Below are 21,866 nucleotides of genomic sequence, written 5' to 3'. Positions count from 1 at the left end.
ATCCCGGAGCCGGGGCCCCGCGCGGGGGAGCTGGGGGGTCAGTCGGAGCGGAGCTGTCCCCGGCGCGCCCCCAGCAGCGATGCGCCTGGCGGAGGTGGCTGCGTTGGGGCTGTGGCTGGGTTGCCTGCGCCGGGCGCAGGGCGAGACCTTCACCTCCATGCTCACCGTCCGGCAGGCGCTGGCCACCGAGCGGCGGCTGCTGCGGCACCTCGGAGCCTACCTGGAGGCGGAGACCCACCGGCTGAAGGACCTGCGGAGGTAACGGGGCCCCTTTGGCTTTCCCAGCGCCCCCCCCCCGGCTGACCCCCGATCCAGACACCCCCACATCCTGCGGGGTCCGCAGCCTGATGCAGCCCCGGAGTCTGCACCCCGCAGCCTGGCTCTGCGGCGGGACCCGGCTCCCAGCAAAGTCTAGATCAGCCTGGCCATTCGGCTCGGGGAGGCAGGCAACTGGTCAGAGACCCCCACGGGCTGCAGCCAGGAGACGGAGCGATGAACTTTCCCAGTGCTCAGCTGCCCCCGGTGGGGTCCCCACTGGCCCCTGGTTAAAGCATTTGGCTGGGCAGAAGGGACCCTCCCATCCCTAACGCTCCAGTGCAGCTCCATTAGCTTCAGTGGCGGGACAGCTGATCCAGAGGCGCCTCAGAGCCTGGAGCGGGACCCCATGGTGCTAGGGGCTGTACAAACAGAATGAAAGACGGTGCCTGCCCCAAAGAGCAATGGGGCTGGGATTTTCCAAAGCCCAACTCCCACCGAATGCAGGCACCTAACTCCCTTGGGCTTTTTGGTGATCCTGATTAGCAAGGAACCCGAGAGCATTTTGCATTTGGTTTGCGTCTCTGTTCGTCGGTGTGCAAGCGCCTAGAGCGTCGGGAGAGGCAAGTTTGAACAAACCGATAACAGACAGAAGAGAGAGTACCAGGTGCCACGGGAGATGGGCTTTGTAGAATCATGGCTCTGTCTCACCCAGGGCTGGTCAGTTCGCAAACCAAACACAGGAGGACCCAGCCAGGGATGTGCTAGCAAAGGGCATGTGGGGGAGTGAGGGGATGGATGCAGCTGTGCTTGTTATTATTATTAATGCTAGTTTGCAGTAGCAGCCGCTATGTGCCAGGTCCTCTCCAGACACTTGAGAAGGATGGTCCCTGCTCACAGTCTGAGGGTTCCCATGCAGGGAGGGTGTGTGAATGAAGTGTGCATGCCCAGGACTGTGTGCGTGTGTGTAACAATACATGTGTGTGACTGAGTGAGTGTGTGCGCCCAGGACCGTGTGTGTGTAGCAACACGTGTGTGAGTGTGTGCGCCCAGGACTGTGTGTGTGTGTAACATATATGTATGCGCACTCAGGACCGTGTGTGTGTAACAATACATGTGAGTGAGTGTGTGCGTCCAGGGCCATGTGCATATAATAATACATGTGTGCGAGTGAGTGAGTGAGCGTGTGTGCCCAGGACCGTGTGTGTGTAACAATACATGTGTGCGAGTGAGTGAGCGAGTGTGTGTGCCCAGGACCGTGTGTGTGTAACAATACATGTGTGAGTGAGGGAGTGTGTGCGCCCAGGACCGTGTGAATGTCAATACATGTGTGTGAGTGAGGGAGTGTGTGTGTGTTATGCAGACAAAACTACACAGGATTGTTTTAGGGGGCAAGATAAAGATGCCACATTTATTATGATAACACAATTTGATTTATGATCAATAACTAATACCTAATACTTATATACACACACACACACACACACACACACACACACACACACACATATCCATCAGATGTTCTGCAGCTGCTGTATAGTTACCAGTCCTGAACATAGCTTGAGTCTGTGGCTTGAGTTTGCAGCTTGGGTTCGTAGCTTGTGGCGGCTAACTGGCCAGGACAGCCGAGCACAAGGAAGGGTTGGGTCTCTGTTGGGCATGCACCGATGCCCTTCCATGTTGGCAGCAGAATGTTACCCTCCAAAGTCTTCCATCTCACCCATCCTTTTTGTAGGCTTTAGTTTGAATCCAGAGTCTATAGGTCTTGCTGTGTCACGCTGCCTCTGGGTTTGGTGACTGATCACCAGTCAATTGCAGAGGTGATTTTCAGCCTCGGACTTGGCTTTGATCTTCCTTCTATTGTATCTTTGTTCTTTTCTTTTTAGGGTGGACTCTTCTTACTTTGTTAGGGCTCTTGTCTGCATCTTCAGCCCTTGGTGTTTGAACTCTATTTCACCAGGACAGGCTGGGGCTGGAGGTTGATTCCATCATCCATACATACCTCATTCACACATTTAACCTAAACTAATGAGATTACAGCAGGGTTTGCAAAAATGAAGGTTGGAGCCAGTTTTTACAAAATGGAGTAAGCGTTTTAAAATGGGGTTTGAATTACAATATGGCAAACAGTGAACAGAAGTTACAATATAGACAAGTGTAGTGGATGACATAATGAACAGAAGTTACAATGTAGACAAGTGTAGTGGATGACATAATGAACAGAAGTTACAATGTAGGCAAGTGTAATGAATGGTGAACAGAAGTCACAATACTGAAACAGTGCAAATATCAGTGATTTAAGCAGGAATTGGATTGATAGTGAAATTTACAAAGGCAGCTGACTGAACAACTGTGGCTCTTAACAAGTATCTTAATGGTCAATTAGCCAGTTATTGGGGTAACTGGTTTTATGAATGAATGTTGTTTCATTCATAAAACTTTACTTATGAAGTTATATTAATAAAGAGAACAATTAAAAACAATTTCATTCATCAGTTCTACACATGCCCAGGACCGTGTGTGTGTAACAATACATGTGTGGGAGTAAGTGAGTGTGTGAGCCCAGGACCATGTGTGTATAATACATGTGTGCGAGTGAGTGTATTTTCATAGAGTTGAAGCCCGGAAGGGACCATTAGATCCTCTGACCTCCTGTCTGTCACAGGCTGTTGAATTTGACACAAATAACCTGGTGTTAAGCCCAGGACTGTAATCAGACTAAAGCATTTCAGCCCCCAGTACAGGGACTCGGCAGTGAGGCTGCACCTGCCCCTGACACAGTGCAAGGGCCGGGCCTGCCCCAGAAACACCCCAGGGCCCTGCGCACCAGGTGTGGCTGGGCAGGCTCAGCCCAGCAGGATCCAGGTGTGGGGTGAGAGGTTTCTGTGTGGGGCCACCTGTGTGCGGGCGGCTCAATGGGAGATCTGGATACACAGGGGCTCATTGGGAGGTTCCAGGTGCAGGGGCAATGGGACTCTGCAGGGGATCCAAGTGATGGTGATTGGGCTCAGAGGAGGGGTCTGAGTATGGGGAGATGGGGCTTGGCAGGGGGGTCTGAGTGTGGGGAGATGGGGCTTGGCAGGGGGGTCTGAGTGTGGGGAGATGGGGCTTGATGGGGGTGGGGGTCCAGGTGCAGTTTGTTGGGGCTGAGTGGGGTGGGGGTCTGGGTGAGAGGGACTTGTCAGAGGGGTCCAGGGGTAGGGGGGTAGGGCTTGTCAGGGTGAGGGGTCAATGGGCCTGCTTAACGGGGGCGCCCCAGCTGCTGCTGAGGGGACACCACATGCCGGGCTCCCGCTTTCCCCCATGATTCCCCATCCCCTTTTCTTCTCCATCCCTCTCCCCTCACTCCCACATTGCCCTCCCCCTGCCCTGTTCCACCCCCCTTCCTTCCCCAATGCCTCTTCCCCCACCCCCTTCCCTCATTTCCCCCACACCCCTTACCCAGCCCCACCATGGGCACTCACTGTTGCACAGAAAACAGGAAGGTTCCCAGCACACAGAAGGGGAGCATAACTGGCACTGAGAGCCAGGAGGCAGCGTCCAGCTGCAGAGTCAGTGGAGCGGAGAGGCAGCCTCCTTCAGCTGGGCAGCTCTGCGCTTGCAGAAATGAGGAAGGGGAGCTGGGGAGGCAGTGGCACATAACCCCGTGTGCCGCCCCATGCCTCACCTCTGTTTGGGGGACAGTCCACTCAAAAAACCCGTGCACATGGTCCTCCCCCCCACGCGGCTTCCCTGCCATTTTCTGCAGGGAAACACAGAAATTCTGCGGGGGGCATTTTCTGCAGGTGCGCAGTCCCGCAGAATCCCCCCAGCAGTAAGTGAAAATAGCAGTGCGGACAGCACCAGAATACAGACCCAGGGGGTCACGTGGGCTTGTGCTCGGGCGGCAAGCCCGGGCCACTGTGCTGGAACAGCCACACTATTTCAGCGTGTCGCTCTAATCCAGCTAGCACGTGTCTGTCAGCGTCTACCCAGGCTCCCCCGGCTGCCGTGGAGACATACCTTGTGCATTGGGGTCCTGTGAGATGCCTCACCCAGCCCAGTGCTGGAATTTTCCTTTGTGTCAGCTGTTAACTGGACTAAAGGGGGGTAGCCCTTGTTTCACCTTACACAGGGTTTGAGACTCATGATCTCCGGGCTGACAGGGCTTAAGTATGTTTGTCCATGTCTGTATGTAAGGAAAATGCACGCATATGAGTGTCCCATGTAAGTGTGCCAGTGAGTATGTGGGTGAATGTGTAGCTGCTTTTGTGTTTGTGCAAGTGAATGCGGATGTATATGCACTGGTATCAGTGTGTGCACAGCATGCATATGTAGGGGTGTGCATATGACTGACTGACTGTGTGTGTGTGTGTGTGTGTGTGACAAGTGCATCAGGGATTGTGTGCATGTGTGTGCACGTGCACCAGGAAGTGTGTGTGTGTGCGCGTGCACATCAGGAATTGTGTGTGTGTACGTGGACTACCAGGCTAACTGGATAAACTAGATGTCACAGCTGCGGTGTTTGTTGCTCAGTCTTACCATGCATCTGCACAGACCCAGCTGGGCAGGACAGGAGTCAGCAGCAGGGCACTTGCATTGCTCATTGCTACTGTGTGTAACATGCAAAGGTCCAAGCCTATTCCTGGTGCAAGCAGGGCCGTGCCATTGCAGTCAGGGGTGAAGCTGTGCCAAAGGATCTACTTGTGGCCCCGGTCTCGTTTACTCTGGTGTAAATGCAGAATGACCCCAATGAAGTCACTGGAGTTACACTGATGTAAAACTGGTGTAAGTGAGAGGAGAATCAGGCCTAGAAACTTCCCAAGTCATCCGTAGTGCAGAAGAAATCTTTGCCCAGGAAACCCAGAGTCTGAGCATTGTGCAATAATCCTTTCCGTTCTTTGCTAACTCAGCCTGAGGCTTCGTGGTGGAAAGCCTCGATCCCAACAATGCAGCATTCAGCCGTTCTGCGGTTTCCTGCACGGAGCAGTGAAATGTCTGGAAACAAAAGCTCATTTCAGGAATGATGTATTTCATTAGCGATGAACCTTGTGGCATTATTTGTTACAGACACGGAACGGGTCATATGCATGGCTGCGGGACCTGGCCCCCAAATGCAACAGCTTTTCCACCAATAACAAACATGACTCAATCCCTCAGAATTATTGCTCTGACATGTGAAATAACAAAGTGGGATGCAGTCAGATTGGCAGCAGGGTCAGATCTGCAGCCCCAGGCAGGGAGATAACATGGATATCTAGTGTAATCCTAATTCATGCTTACAAAAATGTGCTGGGAGGGATATTAAACCTCATGCTTCTGCGCATAAGCCAATGAGACATGAGGCAAATCGTCCCACAGCTGCTGCTGCTGTGGGGTTTTTACCCCTTCCTTGAGAATCTGATGTTGGCCACTGTCAGAGACAGAACATTCCTGTGCTCCTGGAGATTTTCCCAGCTCCATTATTGCCAACCCCCATCATTCAAAACTCATGAACCAGACTCTCCTCCTCCCCCCCAAAATAATCATGAGACTCAAAACAACACATTTTGGGTCATTTCATTTGAGCCTTTAGTGGACATGTTTTCAAGCTTTGCTCTGATGTCATGAGAGCTAGAAAGTTACATTCAGATAAAAAGCATCTCTCGTGATCCCATTACACTGGGAGCTGGGGCTTTGAGACAGACCCCACATAGTGTGAGACAGGTGATCAAATCATGAGAGTTGGCAATAGGGTAACCAGACAGCAAGGGGGAAGGGATAGCTCAGTGGCCTGCTAAACCCAGGGTTGTGTGTTCAATCCTTGAGGGGGCCACTTAGGGATCTGGGGCAAAATCAGTGCTTGGTCCTGCTAGTGAAGGTAGGGGGCTGGACTCAATGACCTTTCAAGGTCCGTTCTAAGAGATAGGATATCTCCATTAATTTTTTATTTTTTTTTAAATCGGGACGGGGTGTGGGGGGGTAATAGGAGCCTATATAAGAAAAAGACCCCAAAATCGGGACTGTCCCTATAAAATCGGGACATCTGGTCACCCTAGTTGACAAGTTGAATGGGTTCTGCAAGTCATAAATTCCAAAGCCGGAACAGACCATTGTGATCATCTAGTCTGACCTCCTGCATAATACAAGCCATGGAACGTCCCCAAAATAATTCCTAGAGCAGAGTCATCCAATCTTCATTTGCAAATGGCCAGTGATGAAGACTCCACCACCACCCTTGGGAAGTTGGGACAATGGTTAATTACCCTCAATGTTAATTTCTTTTGGGCCTTCTTTCTAGATGAAATTTGTCTCGCTTCAACTTCCAGCCTTTGGATTTTGTCATGCCTTTGTCTGCTAGATCGAAGAAGGGCCTTCTATTATCAAATGTCTATTCCCCGTGTAGCTACTTCTAGACGGTGATCACGGTCAACCCGTAACCTTCTCTTTGATAAACTAACTGGATTGAGCTCCCTGGATGTATCACCACTGAGCTCCTTAGGTGTTTGCTTTCCAATCTTTGAATCCTTCTCACGGCTCTTCTCTAAACCCTTCTAATTTAGCAAAATCCTTCTTGAAGTGAGGCCCCCAGGACTGGGCCACTGCCAAATCCTGAGGATCGCATTAGCCCTTTGGACCACAGCGCCACCCGGGGAGCTCGTGTTCAGCTCCTCAGCTGGTGTGAATCAGCATAGATTGATTGACTATAAGTAACGCTTAGGCCTTGTCTACACTGGGGCTTTCAGTCATTGAGAGCCAGCCACTGGTGTAACTGCACTAGGACAAACCCCAAGGGTAGACTGATTTGCACCACTCTGAGCCCCTGGACTCCGTCGCGTCAGTGCAAATGACAGTTCATAGCAGCTTTGCCTGTCTACGCTGGGACTGCAACGGTGGCTGGCACTGGGGCAAATCTCCAGCCTAGCAAGGCCTTCGATGACCTCAGAAGAGCTGGAGGTGCTTGGCGTCACGGCTCGCTCTGGTTGAAGGGCTGGTCTGTGCTGTTAACAGTGAGGGTGAGTAAAACGAGGTGAGGGGTTGCACATTTGGTGTCTGGATTTGAGGCCTGCTGAGGTCTCTCTGCTTAGTCTGGAAGCTCTCTGGGGCAAGGGCCATGTCTGCTTCTAGGGCTACACAGCACAATGGGGCCTCTGGGGGCTCTCTGACTAATTGTCACAATGTATGGGCCACAGTGCATTACACATGCAAATAAGTAGGGCCCTACTAAATTCACGGCCATGAAAAATGCATCACGGACCATGAAATCTGGTCTTTTGTGTGCTTTTATCCTATACTATACAGATTTCACGGGGGAGACCAGTGATTCCCAAATTGGGGGTCCTGACCCAAAAGGGAGTTGCAGGGAGATCACAAGGTTATTTTAGGTGGGTAACAGTATTGCCAACCTTATTTCTGTGCTGCCTTCAGAGCTGGGCAGCCAGAGAGTGGCGGCTGGTGGCGGGGTGCTCAGCTCTGAAGGCAGCGCCCTGCCAGCAGCAGCGCAGAAGTAAGGGTAGCAGTACCGCAACCCCCCCCCTACAATAACCTTGCAACACCCCCGCACACACACAACTCCTTTTTGGGTCAAGACCCTACAATTACAACACCACGACATTTTAGATTTAAATAGCTGAAATCACAAAATTTACAATTTTTAAAATCCCGTGGCCATGAAATTGACCAAAATGGACCATGAATTTGGTAGGGCCCCACTGCTTAAATCAGTGCCATTTGCCAATGTCAGAGTGAAACTGGCTTCCACGTGAGTAGCATGCTCCTGCTGTGGGGAGGTCACGGCGGTCACCCCTGAGCCTGGCGTCCAGTGGGCCATGCTCCGCTGTGAGTCAGGGCAGGGGTTCTTCCTGAAGCTCGGGAAATTGCAGCTTGTCTGTGAAAGCTCAGGGTGCCCGGGGAAGGGCTGGTGTTAAAAATGGGAGGGCAGGAAGGGCTGGTTCTCAGCTGTTAGAGCTAGCGGGGGTGGGGGAAAGGGGACTGTTGGGACCAAATTAAACCTCAAGGCCACCTAGGGTGACCAGATGTCCCGATTTTATAGGGACAGTCCTGATTTTTGGGTCTTTTTCTTATATTGGCTCCTATTACCCCCCACTCCCTGTCCCAATTTTTCACACTTGCTGTCTGGCCACCCTAAGGCCACCTGGAGTAAACTGCGCTAAACAATGGATCGAAATGAAGCTCTGTTCAGGTCTGTGCAGCTTCTTGTCACGCGCTCATCACGGCAGTATCCAAGGGCCAGTTCCTCAAGGTATTTCGATGGGAGTTCGCATCTGTCACCTGGCTCCAGTGCCGGGGTGGGCAAACTTTTTGGCCTGAGGGCCACATCGGGGTTACGAAATGGTATGGAGGGCCGGGTAGGGAAGGTTGCGCCACCCCAAACAGCCTGGCCCCTGCCCCCCTCAGAACCTTCCACCCATCCAACACCCCCTGCTCCTTCTCCCCTAACCAACCCCTCCCAGGATCCCCTGCCCCTAACTGCCCCCCTGGAACCCCAGCCCCTATCCAACCCCCCCTGCTCCCTGTCCCCTGACTGCCCCTTCCTGGGACCCTCCACCCCTAATCACCCCCTGGGATCCCACCCCCATCCAACCCCCCCCCCCCATCTCCTGACTGCCCCCTCCCAGGACCTCCTGCCCTTAACCTCCCCCTGGGACCCCAACCCACCCCAGCCCCTTTCGGAATGCGGCCCTGCGAACATGGGCGGAGGACTCAGGAGGAGTGGGGCAGCCGCACAGCCGGAGAGAAGCCGTTTCTCCTTCAAAGCGCCGCTTCTCTCCGGCTGGCTGCATGGCTGCCCGATACCCCTCCTGAGTTCTCCGGCCGCATTCTCCGCGCTCCCGCCACCTGCACCGCCTGCCTGCTCCCCTGAGGCTGCGGGTGAGCCTCCCTCCCTGTTCTCCCCTGCCCTCCCCCCCCCCCCGCGGGGGGTGCGCTGGTGCTGAGCGGCACAGTGAGCTGAGGCTGCGGGGGAGGGGGAACAGCAGGGGAGGGGCCGGGGGTGAACCTCCCTGGCCGGGAGCTCGGGGGCTGGGCAGGATGGTCCCGCGGGCCGGATGTGGCCCGCGGGCCATACTTTGCCCACCTCTGCTCCAGTGGGCTGAAGCTGACGACCCAGGCTGTCCTTTCCACCTCGGATCTAGGTAGGCCCGTAAGCAGACTAGATCCAACTATTGGGCCAAATCCCAAGGTCTTAACTCAGCCCTTCCTCGGGCGGAGTTGCCATTGAAGGGCTGCTGTCTGAGGTCATCCCCCAGGCCGTCCTCCGGGCCCGATCCTGCAGCACTCGCTCACACTGAGTAGCACTTACTCCTGGGAGCTGCCAGTGCTTCTCGGCATGGGTGAGGGTGGTAGCCTCAGCCCTAGACGCTACTCTCCTTGGACCAGAGTGGAGACTACAAACTCCCATTGACTTCAGCCGAGTAACTTCCCACCAGCGGGAGTTAGGGAGTCAAAATCTGGCTCATTGGTATCAAAGGGAGTTTTGCCCACGGAAGGACTTAGGCTGGGATTCTCCAGGGAGGCTAGGAGAGTTAGGCACCAAAATACCTTGGCGGCTCTGCGCGGAGGTGGCCGGTCCCACTGGAACTCAGTGGGAGTTGGACACCTGTGTCGTTATGCTCTTGGGAAAACCCCTGCCTTAAATACAAATGACTAATGACGTGCAGATTGTGGTGCTTCACTGGGAGGCCGACAGACGCTTGGCCTCAGGATTGCAAGTAGCTGGAAACAGGCAGCTCAGAGCCCGGGGGACAGAGCAGAACTGGTTCATCTCCAGACAGAGAACTGATTCCAGGGTAATTATTACCGTCTGATGGGTTATAATTCCCATTGGATTGAAAAACACTAAGGCCAGTGTACACGGAGCAGCAGTGTGAGCTACAGGGGTGTGAATGTGCTTTAGAACTCAGACCCCCACAGTCCGCATTGCTGCTCCGTGTAGACAAGCCCTCAGAGCCTGATTCAGCAAGGTACCTTTAACCACAAGAACATTCCCACCGACTCCAAGAGCACTAACTACTCACTGGCTTAAGTTGGGTGTGTGTGTAGGTACCTTGCTGAATTGCATTGGCCGAAATCAGGAGTGACTCCATGGACATCAGTGGAGTTGCACCGAATTAGTGTGAGAGGAGAGCCAGGCTCTGGAACATAAGTTAGGAATATGGGCCAGATCTTGTGGTCTGTACTTAATTTCAACACAGTCCTTATTGGGGCTTGTAGCAGGCTGGACACCTGCTCCTGCCTGGAAGGGCCTGAGAGAGCCCAGGGAGCAGGTAGTGTGAAGGCTAAGCTGATTGGGGGAAGTGGCTGCAGCTGGGGCCATGGCCCAGCTAGACTCAGCAGGCCTATGTAAGAGGCTGGGAGCCAGGAGCTCAGTAGAGTCTCTCTCTGCCTTCAGAGAGAGAAGGGCCTGGCTGTAGGGAGCTAGACAGGGTACCTGTGGTGGAGCAGGGCTGGATAGCCCCAGGCTGGATAGCCCCAGGCTGCGGCCTGGTGATAGGCCAAGGGGTACTGGGGGTTGCAGAGGGCAGCCCAGGGCTAGGCCAAGGCAGCAGGTCCAAACCCAACCTTGCCGATGATGAGTGGCCTATACTGCAGTCTGCCCCAGAGAGTGGGGGCTAGTTGGTGACTGGCAGTGGCCTTATCATGAGGTGAGGTGAGGTGGGGTTAGTGGGTGGGGGTTCCCCTGGGAGGGGAGACCTAGTGTGTGGGTACTGCCAGGGGGCAGCACCCAGAGCAAAGGGGCACTGGGGTCCTGGGAGGGACACTGGGGCCAGTGCAGAGGACAAGGCGGATCACTGGCCTGCAGAGGGCGCTCCAGAGGCTGGTGAGCTAATTCCCTGGATGACCAGCAGGAGGCGCCGCAGGGGTGAGTCTGGACCCTCTACAAGGCTAAACTTACATGGACATCAGTGTTAGGTTTGCTCAATGAAGGACCAGGGAATATGCCCTTCCTCTGTTATTTCTTTGGACTGTTGCTTCCTTGTGTTACATCTGTGGCTACCTTCCACACAGGGAAAACATAGATGCAATAAAAGATACTCTAACCAGTTGGCTTCCATACAAGATGAGTCTTCTAGACATTGCCAGAGGTATCTGCCTAGGAAGTGTTTGATCAGCCACGTGCTTGCGTCATTTTAAATACATTCCTGTTGTCTTTAGAGCCCAGGTCTTTCATGGATCTTCCCTGTCTGACTTCTAAAGCACCTACCACTGCAGTGTGTAAGCAGTGTAGTGTAGCGATTAGATCAGCTGTTCACTCATAGACTCATAGACTTTAAGGTCAGAAGGGACCATTATGATCATCTGGTCTGACCCCCTGCATGCTGCAGGCCACAAAACCGTCCCTACCCTTCCCTTGACTCTGCTGATGAAGTCCCCAAATCCTGTGTCTTGTTGACTTCAATTGGCAGAGAACCCTCCTGCTAGCGATCCCTGCCCCATGCTGCGGAGGAAGACGAAAAACCTCCAGGGCCTCAGCCAATCTACCCCGGAGGAAAATTCCTTCCCGACCCCAAATATGGCGATCAGTAAGACCCCGAGCATGTAGGCAAGAGTCTCCAGCCTAACCCTTGTTAGCCATTATACTATTTACCTGCTATTGCTCGGTATTCCTCAGCTAATATGTTTTACCGTTAAACCATTCCCTCCATAAACTTATCTAATTTAATCTTAAAACCAGACAAGTCCGTCGCCCCCACCGTTTCCCTCGGAAGGCCGTTCCAATATTTCACCCCTCTGACGGTCAGAAACCTTCGTCTAATTTCAAGCCTAAACTTCCCCACTGCCAGTTTATATCCATGTATAATGAATATGTTTCTACAAGTTTTTCTTCTCATTGTAAATTGTCCATGAATAGATCTTGAAAGTTTCGCATTTATTCTTCGGTCACACAAACCCCGCTCATTCTGTGGACTGTCGTACTTTGTGTATGTCTAATGTATAGCTCAGTGGTCCCTAAAGTGTGGGGCATGGGCCAGCCCCCAAAGAGGGTGGGGAGGAAGCGCCATCCAGCCCCGCTCTGCCCCCAGCTCTGCTCCACCACGACCACGGCTCTGCTCCCAGCCTTGGCCTTGTCCCCATCTGCAGCCCCAGTCTCGGCCCCTGATTCCCAGCTGCGGCCCCAGCTGCCAGCCACAACCACAGCCCAGCTGAGGCTCCACTCCCGGCCCCAGCTGCCAGCCACAACCACAGCCCAGCTGAGGCTCCACTCCCGGCCCCAGCTCCAGCTGCCAGCCCTGACTGTGGCCCAGCACTCCGGTCTCAGCCCCAGCCCTGCCCCCAGCCTTGGCCTCCGGCCACGGGTCCACTCCCAGCCTTGGCTCCTGACGGCGACTCATGGGGGCAGGGCATGGACAGAGGTAAGAGGGCGCAATGTGAAAAGTTTGGGAATCACTGGCCAAGCTAATGAAGTGCTGATCTTCACTGGGGCTGCAAAGAACTACTGCAATAAAAATAATGAGAGAGATCTGGGTAGGTGAAATATCTGTTGCTCATTTTACTCCTAGGTGAATTCTATGCCACTGTGCGCATGCAGAATGTATGTCCCCTGCAGATTTCTTTGCTTCCCCGCAGAAAAATGACTTTCTGATGGGGAAGCAAAGGGAAGCCACAAGAGCAGTTATGCCACCCTCCCCAGCAGTATGTTTTGGGTGCCTAGATCAGCCAGCAGAGAGGTAAATCACTCTGGGGCAGGAGGTGGGACTGGGGAAGACCTGGCTCATGGCTCCTCCCTGCGCCAGGCTCAGCTGCTAGTACCAGCTGGGTTGGGGAGGATGGGACTTCCTCTTCCCCTGCACGGCATCTGGGGCCATGCCAGACCCACCCTCAGATTTCTCCCCCATCTGTAGGAAGCTCTGCAAACTTCCCCTCCCCCGCCCGTGCTTCCTGCACCCATTGCTCCTCAGCTGCAGGGGGAGGGATCCCTGTACAGGGAGCTGCTCCCCCATCTGCCCAACCCCCGTGCATCCAGACGTCCTCATACCCAGACCCTCCCACCAAGCCTCACTGCCCCCACACCCAGAACTCCCCCTATCTGGAGATATTTAAGAGTAGGTTAGATAAATGTCTGTCAGGGATGGTCTAGACAGTATTTGGTCCTGCCATGAGGGCAGGGGACTGGACTCGATGACCTCTCGAGGTCCCTTCCAGTCCTAGAATCTATGAATCTGATGAGCCCCACTCCTCCTGCACCCGGACCACCCCAATGAGCCACCTGCACCCGGATCCCTACTCTACCGAGCCCCAACCAGCTGAACCTGGATCCCCACCCCACTGAGCCCCACTCCCCCAGCATCTGGACTCCCCCACTGAGCCCCCCACACCCAGACTCCCCTTCTAAGCTCTATCCCCCCCATACCCAGACTCCCCCCGCTGAGCCCCAACCACCTTCACCTGGACCTCCCCTACCGTTGCACCAGAACCCTCCAACAAGCCGCTGTGCATCCAGATTCCCGCCACACCCAGATCCCAGATTGACCCACACAGAACCCTCTCAACTCACACCTAGATGCCCCCACACTAAGCCCCTCCACACCTGGATCCTGCCTTGCTGAGCCTGCCTGCCCACACCTGGTGCACCTGGTCCTTGTGCTGTGTCAGAGTTGGGCGCAGCCTCACCGCTGAGTCCGTGTTCCGGGGTGGGGAGCTGCACAGTGATTTCCCACCTCTGTGCAGCCAGTGGCCTGTGCTACCCAATGCCATGCTGGAGCCTCCACATTTATCTGACAAATACAATTTGCAGAACTTCGCAGAATTTTAAAATATTGTGCACAGGATTTTTAATTTTTTGGCGCAGAATTCCCTCAGGAGTGTCCTTTGCATTTGACTGGAGATGGGTGCAAGCTATGGATCTAAATTTCAACCACAAAGGGAGTTTGGCTGGCTTTGGTTCATCCCATTATAATGACAGGGGGCATTTGTAATATACCTAGTTTCAGGTTCAGATTTTGTACCAGCTCAAAGCTGAATGGTGTGCAGACCTGGGGGGTTCCTTCTGGCCCCTCTGACTGGCCAGTTGACACTCTCCAGTCATCATTGTTTATGGAGCAGTCAGGCTGCAGGTTCAACATGTGACTCCTGACACAGAGGCATTTACTGCAGGGAGACAATCTCAGGGTCTGGATTTGAGCTCAGGAGTCTAATAATGAGGTCAGTGGAAAATAACTTTTTATGAGGACTGGTCACATGACTAACATCTGGAATGAGTCAAGCTCTAGGCACCATATTATGGCTTTCCCCCCTGCTCAGCTGAGCACAACAGAAAATCAAAAGTTAGATCCAAGCTGAAGTCGAAGCAGGGATCTGGGGCTAGGGTATCTCTGAGCCAGACAATGGAGCTGACCATTGCAACTGCTGATATGCCCATGGAAAAGCCAAAGTACCAGGCACCACAAGCTCACGTGAGCAGCAGAAAGTGACCCCTTCTACCCCTTGCATTTCTGAGTGGGTTTGATCTGAGCTCAAGCGGAGGGGACCCGGGGGAATGAAAGTCGTCAGAGATGTTAGCTTAGCCCTGTCCTGCTCATTCCCGTCACATGCATGTTCTCCAGGGCTTAGTAAGAGAACAGCCCTGGTCTTGTTAGCATAGGAGAGAGACCCAGATCCATCAGAGCCCCACCCTTCCTGCAGCTGAGGGGGCAGGAGCTGCTCACCTGACCCCTGCTTTGTCCTGTCCAGTTTCAACTGATGGCACTTCCCCCGAGCCACCATCCCCCAGTCTTTCCAGCTCTCACTGCCGAGGAGTTTCCCCAGCTCCGTGCTCCGCCGCCCAACCTGCTGCAATGGGCCGCGCTGGCTGGTTCCAGTGTCTGTGAGGGATTATCCTGCTCATGCCTTCCAGGTTTTACAACAAGGTGCAGGATTTGCACCAAGGAACCGGGGGCTCTGCAGCGAACCCGTTACTCGCCTACACGCTGATCAAGAGGCTGCAGTCCGATTGGCTGAATGTGGTGCACAGCCTGGAGGCCAGTGAGAACACCCAAGGTACTGGAGAGGGGGCAGTCCCGAACCCACAGCTGCCGCGTACCCACAGCGCTTGACCTGTTTTGAGTCAGCAGATGAGTGCAGTGGGTGGGATTCACAGAGGTATTCAAGCGCCTAATTCCCATTGATCCCCATGGGAGTTAGGCACCTCCATGCCTTTGTGAATCTCCCACCGTGTGTCTAGAGGAGCTGGGGGTTGGGGTTGGGGCTAGAGGCTCAGCTGGTGTCACCTGGCCTGGATCTATCACCTCCATGTAAACATAATGAGGGGGATGCTCAAGGGTGGGATTGAAAGAGGGAGGGGAAGGAAGTAGAAGAGGGGTGGTGGGGAATGAGGGGGAAGGGGGAGGAAGGTGATGGCCAGGAAGGTGAGGAGAGGAAATGGGAAGGGAATAACAGGAGACAATAGGGAAGAGTCAGGTATGGGGGACGGAGAGGAGTGAGAGCAAGGGGCACAAGTCCAGGCAGGCTGGGTAGCCATGGGTGGGCAAACAAGGGGAAGGTCCCATTTGTTCGGCACTGAAAAGCTTTCGGATGGCTTTTCAGGGGAAGCCCTTCTTCATGAATCCCTCCTTAGCTCCAGCCCATATAAGCGCTTAGCTGGGCACTGGTGTTCCATTCTCTGCAGCCCAGCTGACACCCCTCCTCTCCCCCCAATCACTGACATTACAGCGCTCAAGTACGGCTACACGCAGGTGGAGAAGGACCTGCCTGAGTTCGAGGACTTGGAGGGAGCAGCACGGGCGCTGATGAGGCTGCAGGACGTCTACGCTCTGAGCGTGAAGGGGCTGGCGAAAGGCGTGTTCCAGAGAGCCAGCGGCACCCACCTCCCCGACCTCTACAGCCCCGGGCAGCTCTTCCCACTCTCCGCTGATGACTGCTTCCTCGTCGGCAAGGTGAGGGGGAGCCATAGGGTCAGCACTGCAGGGGCACGGGCAAGGGGGTTACCAGGCGGTCCCTCGACCTGTACGTAAAAGCATCTCCTATGGAGCCGTCTGCGGGGACGAACTCCAGCCACTAGAGGGGGACAAAGAGCCAGGCTGCGTTAACGTGGGTTGCACGTATCTCATGAAGGCTGGCGGGGCTGCTGACTGCAGTGGCTTGAAGACCCTGTGGGTTAGTAAGAGCACCCAGATCCATCAATGCCCTGCCCCTCCTTAGCTGATGGGACAGGATCTGCCCACCTGATTTCTACTCAGGGCAGCCAATGTGGGATGAAATTCCCTCCCATCAGGCTCATTGCCAATAGGCCCTGGAGGAAATTTGCTTCCTGGCCACAAATTCAGTGGTCAGTTTAATTGTGTGTGTAAGAAACTGGAGCATTAGCTCTGCTGGCAACTGGGGGGATTGAACTCAGGACCCTCAGCACAAGCCCTAAAGAGCTCCCTTCCACTGTAAGTAGCAGGGTTTGTCACCACTGGGGCCAGCCACTAGGGGGAGACATGGTCACATGCACGAAGCCAGCCTAGGATACCATGAGTACGTGTTATGTGTAGGCCCCTAGTCTCTTCAGGCACAGAAGACACCAGTGAAATGACTGGTAGCAAGTCCACAGCATCCACTCAGTGCCCCTTGATCGACTAGTTCTAATCCAGTCTGTGCTAAACCCATCTCCCCGCACAATTGTCTTCCCAGCTCACTCCGCAGGGACTGGACTGCAAGGTGGGCAGTTAGGGTGCGAAAATGGGTCAGGTGCAGGGGCTCCGGCCCTTGGCTAGGCCGAAAGCTGGAGCCGGGCACTGGTAAGAGCTGCCCAGGGAGCCTGGACCATTGTGGAGAGCCCCAGACCCTCCACCTGCCCTGGGCTGGGAGCTGGGGTGCCCAAGAGCAGCCCCTGGCCCATGTCCCCACCCTCTGGGGCAAGTCACCCAGAGCAGGTGGAGAGTCCGGGGCTCCCCATAGGAGCCCAGGCTCCCTGGGTGGTTCTTGCTACTGCCTGGCTCTGGCTTTTGGTCTGGCCAGGGGAGGGACCTCAAGGGGAAGAGGAGCAGCAGGGGATGGGGCCTCGTGGTGAGGGGGCCTAAGGCCCACCTCAGCCCCCCCACCCCCACTGGGAAAAGCCTGACGCCGCCCCTGAGCCTCTGGCAGGCACACAGCAGCCCGGTCGGGAATCCAGGACAAATGGCGGAAGTCCCCCTGGAGCACACCCCACCGAGGAGCAGGGGCTGCTACCAGGAGATGCAGCAATAGCAGATCTATAAGGGGGCTACGTCCCTCGTCAGTGTGCCAGGCCGGATACGATGCTCTGCCGCCACCGTGTTCATGTCACGCTGTCACAAATTCAAAGCTCACTTTGCTACGAAAGGCTCCACATGCGATTTAAATAAAGGGCCTGCCGTACCCAGCGCACGCCGCCTTCATGGGGCCCGTTCACCCGGAGCAAGTATCACCCTTTGAACCAAATAGAGCAGCATAGGCATCCCAGGGAGCCCCAGTCCCAGCTGTGATGGCGAAGCTAGGTTCCCATCTGAGCTCCCCCAGATGGAGCTGGGGGCCCTGAACTCAGGCGCACAAGCGGGAAGCGAGTTCTGAATGCCGCTGACAGAAACAGCTGGGACTCTCTCCATTCTAGCCCAGAATTTCTTTATCCTGAGGAAGCACCAGCCGCAGCATCAGGAGATCTGGGTTCTATTCCCAGCCCTGCCATGTGAACTTGGGTGAGGCACTTCGCCCCACTGTGCCTCCGTCTGTCCAGCTGTGAAATGGGGACAATCAGACTTGCCTTGCAAGGGTGACAGTTCCTGGATGTTGTAAAGTGCACAAGTATCAGAGGGGTAGCCGTGTTAGTCCGTATCCACAAAAACAACGAGGAGTCCGGTGGCACTTTAAAGACTAACAGATTTATTTGGGCATAAACTTTCATGGGTAAAAAAACCCACTTCTTCAGATGCACGTGACCTTGATCATTTGGGGGAAATTATGAAGTTACAGTGATAAGAAATTACACTGAATATTTCTTTCCTCAAATATTGCGAGACCCTTTCTGACTCATCTCTTAGACATTCCTGGCAGACAGTGACAGCAAGCGCTGCGATCCTGTTTCATGCAATCACACCAGGCAAGGAGACGTCTGGTCCCAATCTCTGACTGTGATTAATTACAACAGTCTGGGAGTTCAGTTATAGCCCGGAGAACAGGTTTTCTCACTGCCTGTGGCTATAGGAAGGGAAGGGCTGGGGCAGCAGAGACGTAACTCAGATTTCCTGATTTCTTTTTCCCTCATCATTTAGGAGAACTCCACGTTCCCTTCAGTAGATCTAAGGCACACAGCGGATCGTTCAGCTATTACAAAGTGCTTTATGATCAATTTAATTAAGCCCCACAACCTGAAAACAGATAGACTGTGGATGTGCTGAGACCACTGCCTGTCTCATTGTTTCTGTGTATTCCCCCGGCTGTCTGTATTTACCTGTTGTCTCTTCTTGACTTATACTTAAGTTGTGAGCTCTTTGGAGCAGTGATTGACTTTTTGGCCTCTGTTTGTACAGTATCTGGAACAATGGGGTCTTGGGCCATGACTGGGGCTCCTACACGCTATGAAAATACAACATAATAATAACACCCTTGGGAATTAGGTTAAGTATCACTGGTCCCCATTTACAAAGGATGCAACTGAATCATAGAGAAATTAAGCGACCAGCCCAAGGACACATAGCAAGTCATTGGCAGAGCTAATAGAACCTTGAGGACCTGAGCCCAGTCCCCTGCTCTAACCACTAGACTAGACCTGAACTATCAGCATAGAAAACACAAATAAAGTACTGGACCAATACATTTACGCTGGTGAATAACAATCATTGGAATGTCACTGCAAAACCGTCACTTGTTTGGATAAAAAACCTCAAACCCTGTTGCCAATTCTTGCATATTTATCAGCCCCGGCTCCAGCAGTCGTGTCATGTCAAGTGAAAAATCTCAGCTTTCATTTAACAAAGCAAGTTTCTAGCCCTCATGTTTGCAAGGAGAGGTTGGAAACGAGACCCCCTAATAGGTCAAAACCCAGAAGGCCAATAAAAAAGGATCCCAAGTGTATTACGGTTCAAATCTCATTACTTTGAAGATTATCTCATGATTTTTTTGCAGCCGGACTCATGATTCTGGGGGGGGGGGGGGGGGGGCTGGCCAGACCAGATACTGTGTAAATCCCCCGACCACCACTTTTTAAAATGTTCCGTGTTGTTTTGAACACGGCAAATAGTTCAAATCTCAACTCCTGCCCCCCCCCCCCAAATACTTTTAAAAATGCAGTCAGCGAGACAGCAAAGGAGCAGGGGGGAAATAACAGGAGGAAGACTAAGGGCTGGTCTACACTGATAACTTATGTTGACATAGCTATCTCCCCTCAGGGGTGTGAAAAATCCACACCCCTGGAGATGAAGCAATGCCACCTAACCCCCAGTGTAGACAGACATTCTTCCGTCAGCCCGGCTTCTGCCTCTCAGGGAGACGGATTACCTACGCCAGCCAGAGAACCCCTCCTGTTGGCATAGGTAGTGTCTACTCTGAAGCACTACAGCTGTTCCACTGTAGTGTTTTAAGTAGCTGAATTTACAGCAATCCATGCTTAGCCTCTGCTAGTCCTTAACCTGGATGGAAAGGTCACTGCATGCAATTATCGCTGACTGGATTAGCCCCAGCAGCAATGGAACATGAGCTATGCCCTAATGGGAAAGGGGCGCCCACACTCCCAGGCAAGGACATTACTTGGGGTCCCACACAGCATGTCTGACTCAGCCACTAGCCCGCTTGCAAGCAGTGGTGCTAAGATACTTAGGGACAGGCAAAACCATCACCAGGGAGAGAAGGCTGGTCATGTGGCTAAGGCACTAAACAGGTACTCAGGATATGTGGGTTCAGGTCTCACCTGGGCTACAGGTTTCCTGTGTGATACTGAACAAGTCACTTAACCTCCCGGTTCCCCTATGTATAAAAGAAATGTAAAATTATGGAAAAATCCTAATTCTTATCCAGCACTCTTCCTCAGTAGATCTCAAAGTGCTTTGCAAAGGAGAGCAGCAGCATCAACCCCATTTTATACCTGGAGAAACTGAGGCACAGAGCAGTGAAGTGACTTGCACAACAGGCCAGTGGCACAGCACCAAAGAAAAGTCAGCTCTCCTGAGTCCCAGCCCAGTGGTCTATTCACTAGGCCACGCTGCCTCTCAGGAAGTAACAATACGTCCTTTGTCTGTCTTGTCTATGTCGATTGCAAACTCTACAGGCTGCCTCTTACTCTGGGTCTGTACAGCACCTTGCACAATGGGGCCCAGATCGCAAAGGGAGAACAAATAACAATAAGATAGCTAGCAGGGAGTCAGACCAGGGACGCATTTGGCCCACTGATTTCTGTTTGACCTTTGCTGAGCTGCGGCACTGAGGCCAAGCTGTGTTATAATACGGCCCATGGACGCGTTTCCTTCCCCTCCTGCCCGCCCCACCCTCCATGCCCCGCTCCAGCCCTCCGGGTGGATGTGGCATCTCGTCTGATACCCTGCAGGTGGCGTACGACATGGCGGATTACTACCACTCCATTGCCTGGCTGGAGGAAGCCGTCGGCCTCTTCCGCGTCTCCTACGGGGAGTGGAACACGGAGGACGAGGGCAGCCTAGAGGACGCGCTGGACCATCTGGCTTTTTCCTATTTCAAGGTGAGTCCATGGGGCCAACCTTCACCTGCCTGGTAGGGCTGCGTTCCAGATCGCACGGAGCTAGGAACACGGGCCGTTGGCAGCAAAAGCCGGTCGTGCTGTTTCTGTTGGGTAACGTGAGGGCAGGGGCGGCTCCAGGCACCAGCACAGCAAGCACGTGCCTGGGACGGCAAGCTGCGGGGGGCGGCCTGCCGGTCGCTGTGAGGGCGGCAGTCAGGCTGCCTTCAGCGGCACGCCTGCGGGAGGACCGCCGGTCCCGCGGCTTTGGCGGCAATTCAGCGGCGGGGATGCCGAAGGCGCGGCACCGGCTGACCTCCTGCAGGCATGCCGCCAAATCGGCGTGACCAGTGGACTGCCCACAGGCGCGCTGCCGAAAACCGCCTGACTGCCATGCTTGGGGCGGCAAAAAACATAGATTTCAGAGTAGCAGCCGTGTTAGTCTGTATCCGCAAAAAGAACAGGAGTACTAGTGGCACCTTAGAGACTAACAAATTTATTAGAGCATAAGCTTTCGTGGACTACAGCCCACTTCTTCGGATGCATATAGAATGGAACATCTATTGAGGAGATATATATACACATACAGAGAGCATGAACAGGTGCCTCTCAGAGTTGGTAAGACAACTCCCACCTGTTTATGCTCTCTGTATGTGTGTATATATATCTCCTCAATAGATGTTCCATTCTATATGCATCTGAAGAAGTGGGCTGTAGTCCACGAAAGCTTATGCTCTAATAAATTTGTTAGTCTCTAAGGTGCCACTAGTACTCCTGTTCTTTTTGGAAAAAACATAGAGCCGCCCCTGCATGAGGGGCTCTCCATTGGGTGCGTATGGAAACGAGACCTGAACCAACTCCCCAGATGCAAACACCTGGGCCCAGCTCCTGGGCTGTGACTAGGGAGCGCACAGACTGGGGAGGGAGGGGGGGTTTCAGTCATGTCTTTAAACCACCTCTGTGGTTTCCTAATCCCGGGCCACCTGGGCACAAGTCAGTGATCACCAGGACA

At 53.8% G+C, this 21,866-nt stretch overlaps 1 protein-coding gene across 3 annotated transcripts in view; it reads left to right on the top strand.

The window, feature by feature from the left end:
• Positions 1-79: 79 nt before the first annotated feature.
• P4HA3 (prolyl 4-hydroxylase subunit alpha 3) overlaps positions 80-21,866 on the top strand; it is a 44,029-nt gene continuing 22,242 nt past the window's right edge. For 2 of the 3 annotated variants that reach the window (XM_005308525.4, XM_042850703.2), the window contains exons 1-4: positions 80-258; positions 15,068-15,210; positions 15,883-16,106; positions 20,708-20,857. In XM_005308525.4, the coding sequence (XP_005308582.2) occupies positions 80-258; positions 15,068-15,210; positions 15,883-16,106; positions 20,708-20,857 (696 nt within the window). Of the gene's footprint in view, positions 259-12,315; positions 12,588-15,067; positions 15,211-15,882; positions 16,107-20,707; positions 20,858-21,866 lie in introns of all 3 variants that reach the window. The other variant, XM_042850699.2, reaches the window with a different exon arrangement.

The sequence above is a fragment of the Chrysemys picta genome, chromosome 1 (genome assembly GCF_011386835.1).
Source record: "Chrysemys picta bellii isolate R12L10 chromosome 1, ASM1138683v2, whole genome shotgun sequence".
Taxonomy (NCBI): domain Eukaryota; kingdom Metazoa; phylum Chordata; order Testudines; family Emydidae; genus Chrysemys; species Chrysemys picta.
Note: the sequence above shows the minus strand (reverse complement) of the source record. Positions and strands in the feature narration are given on the sequence as shown.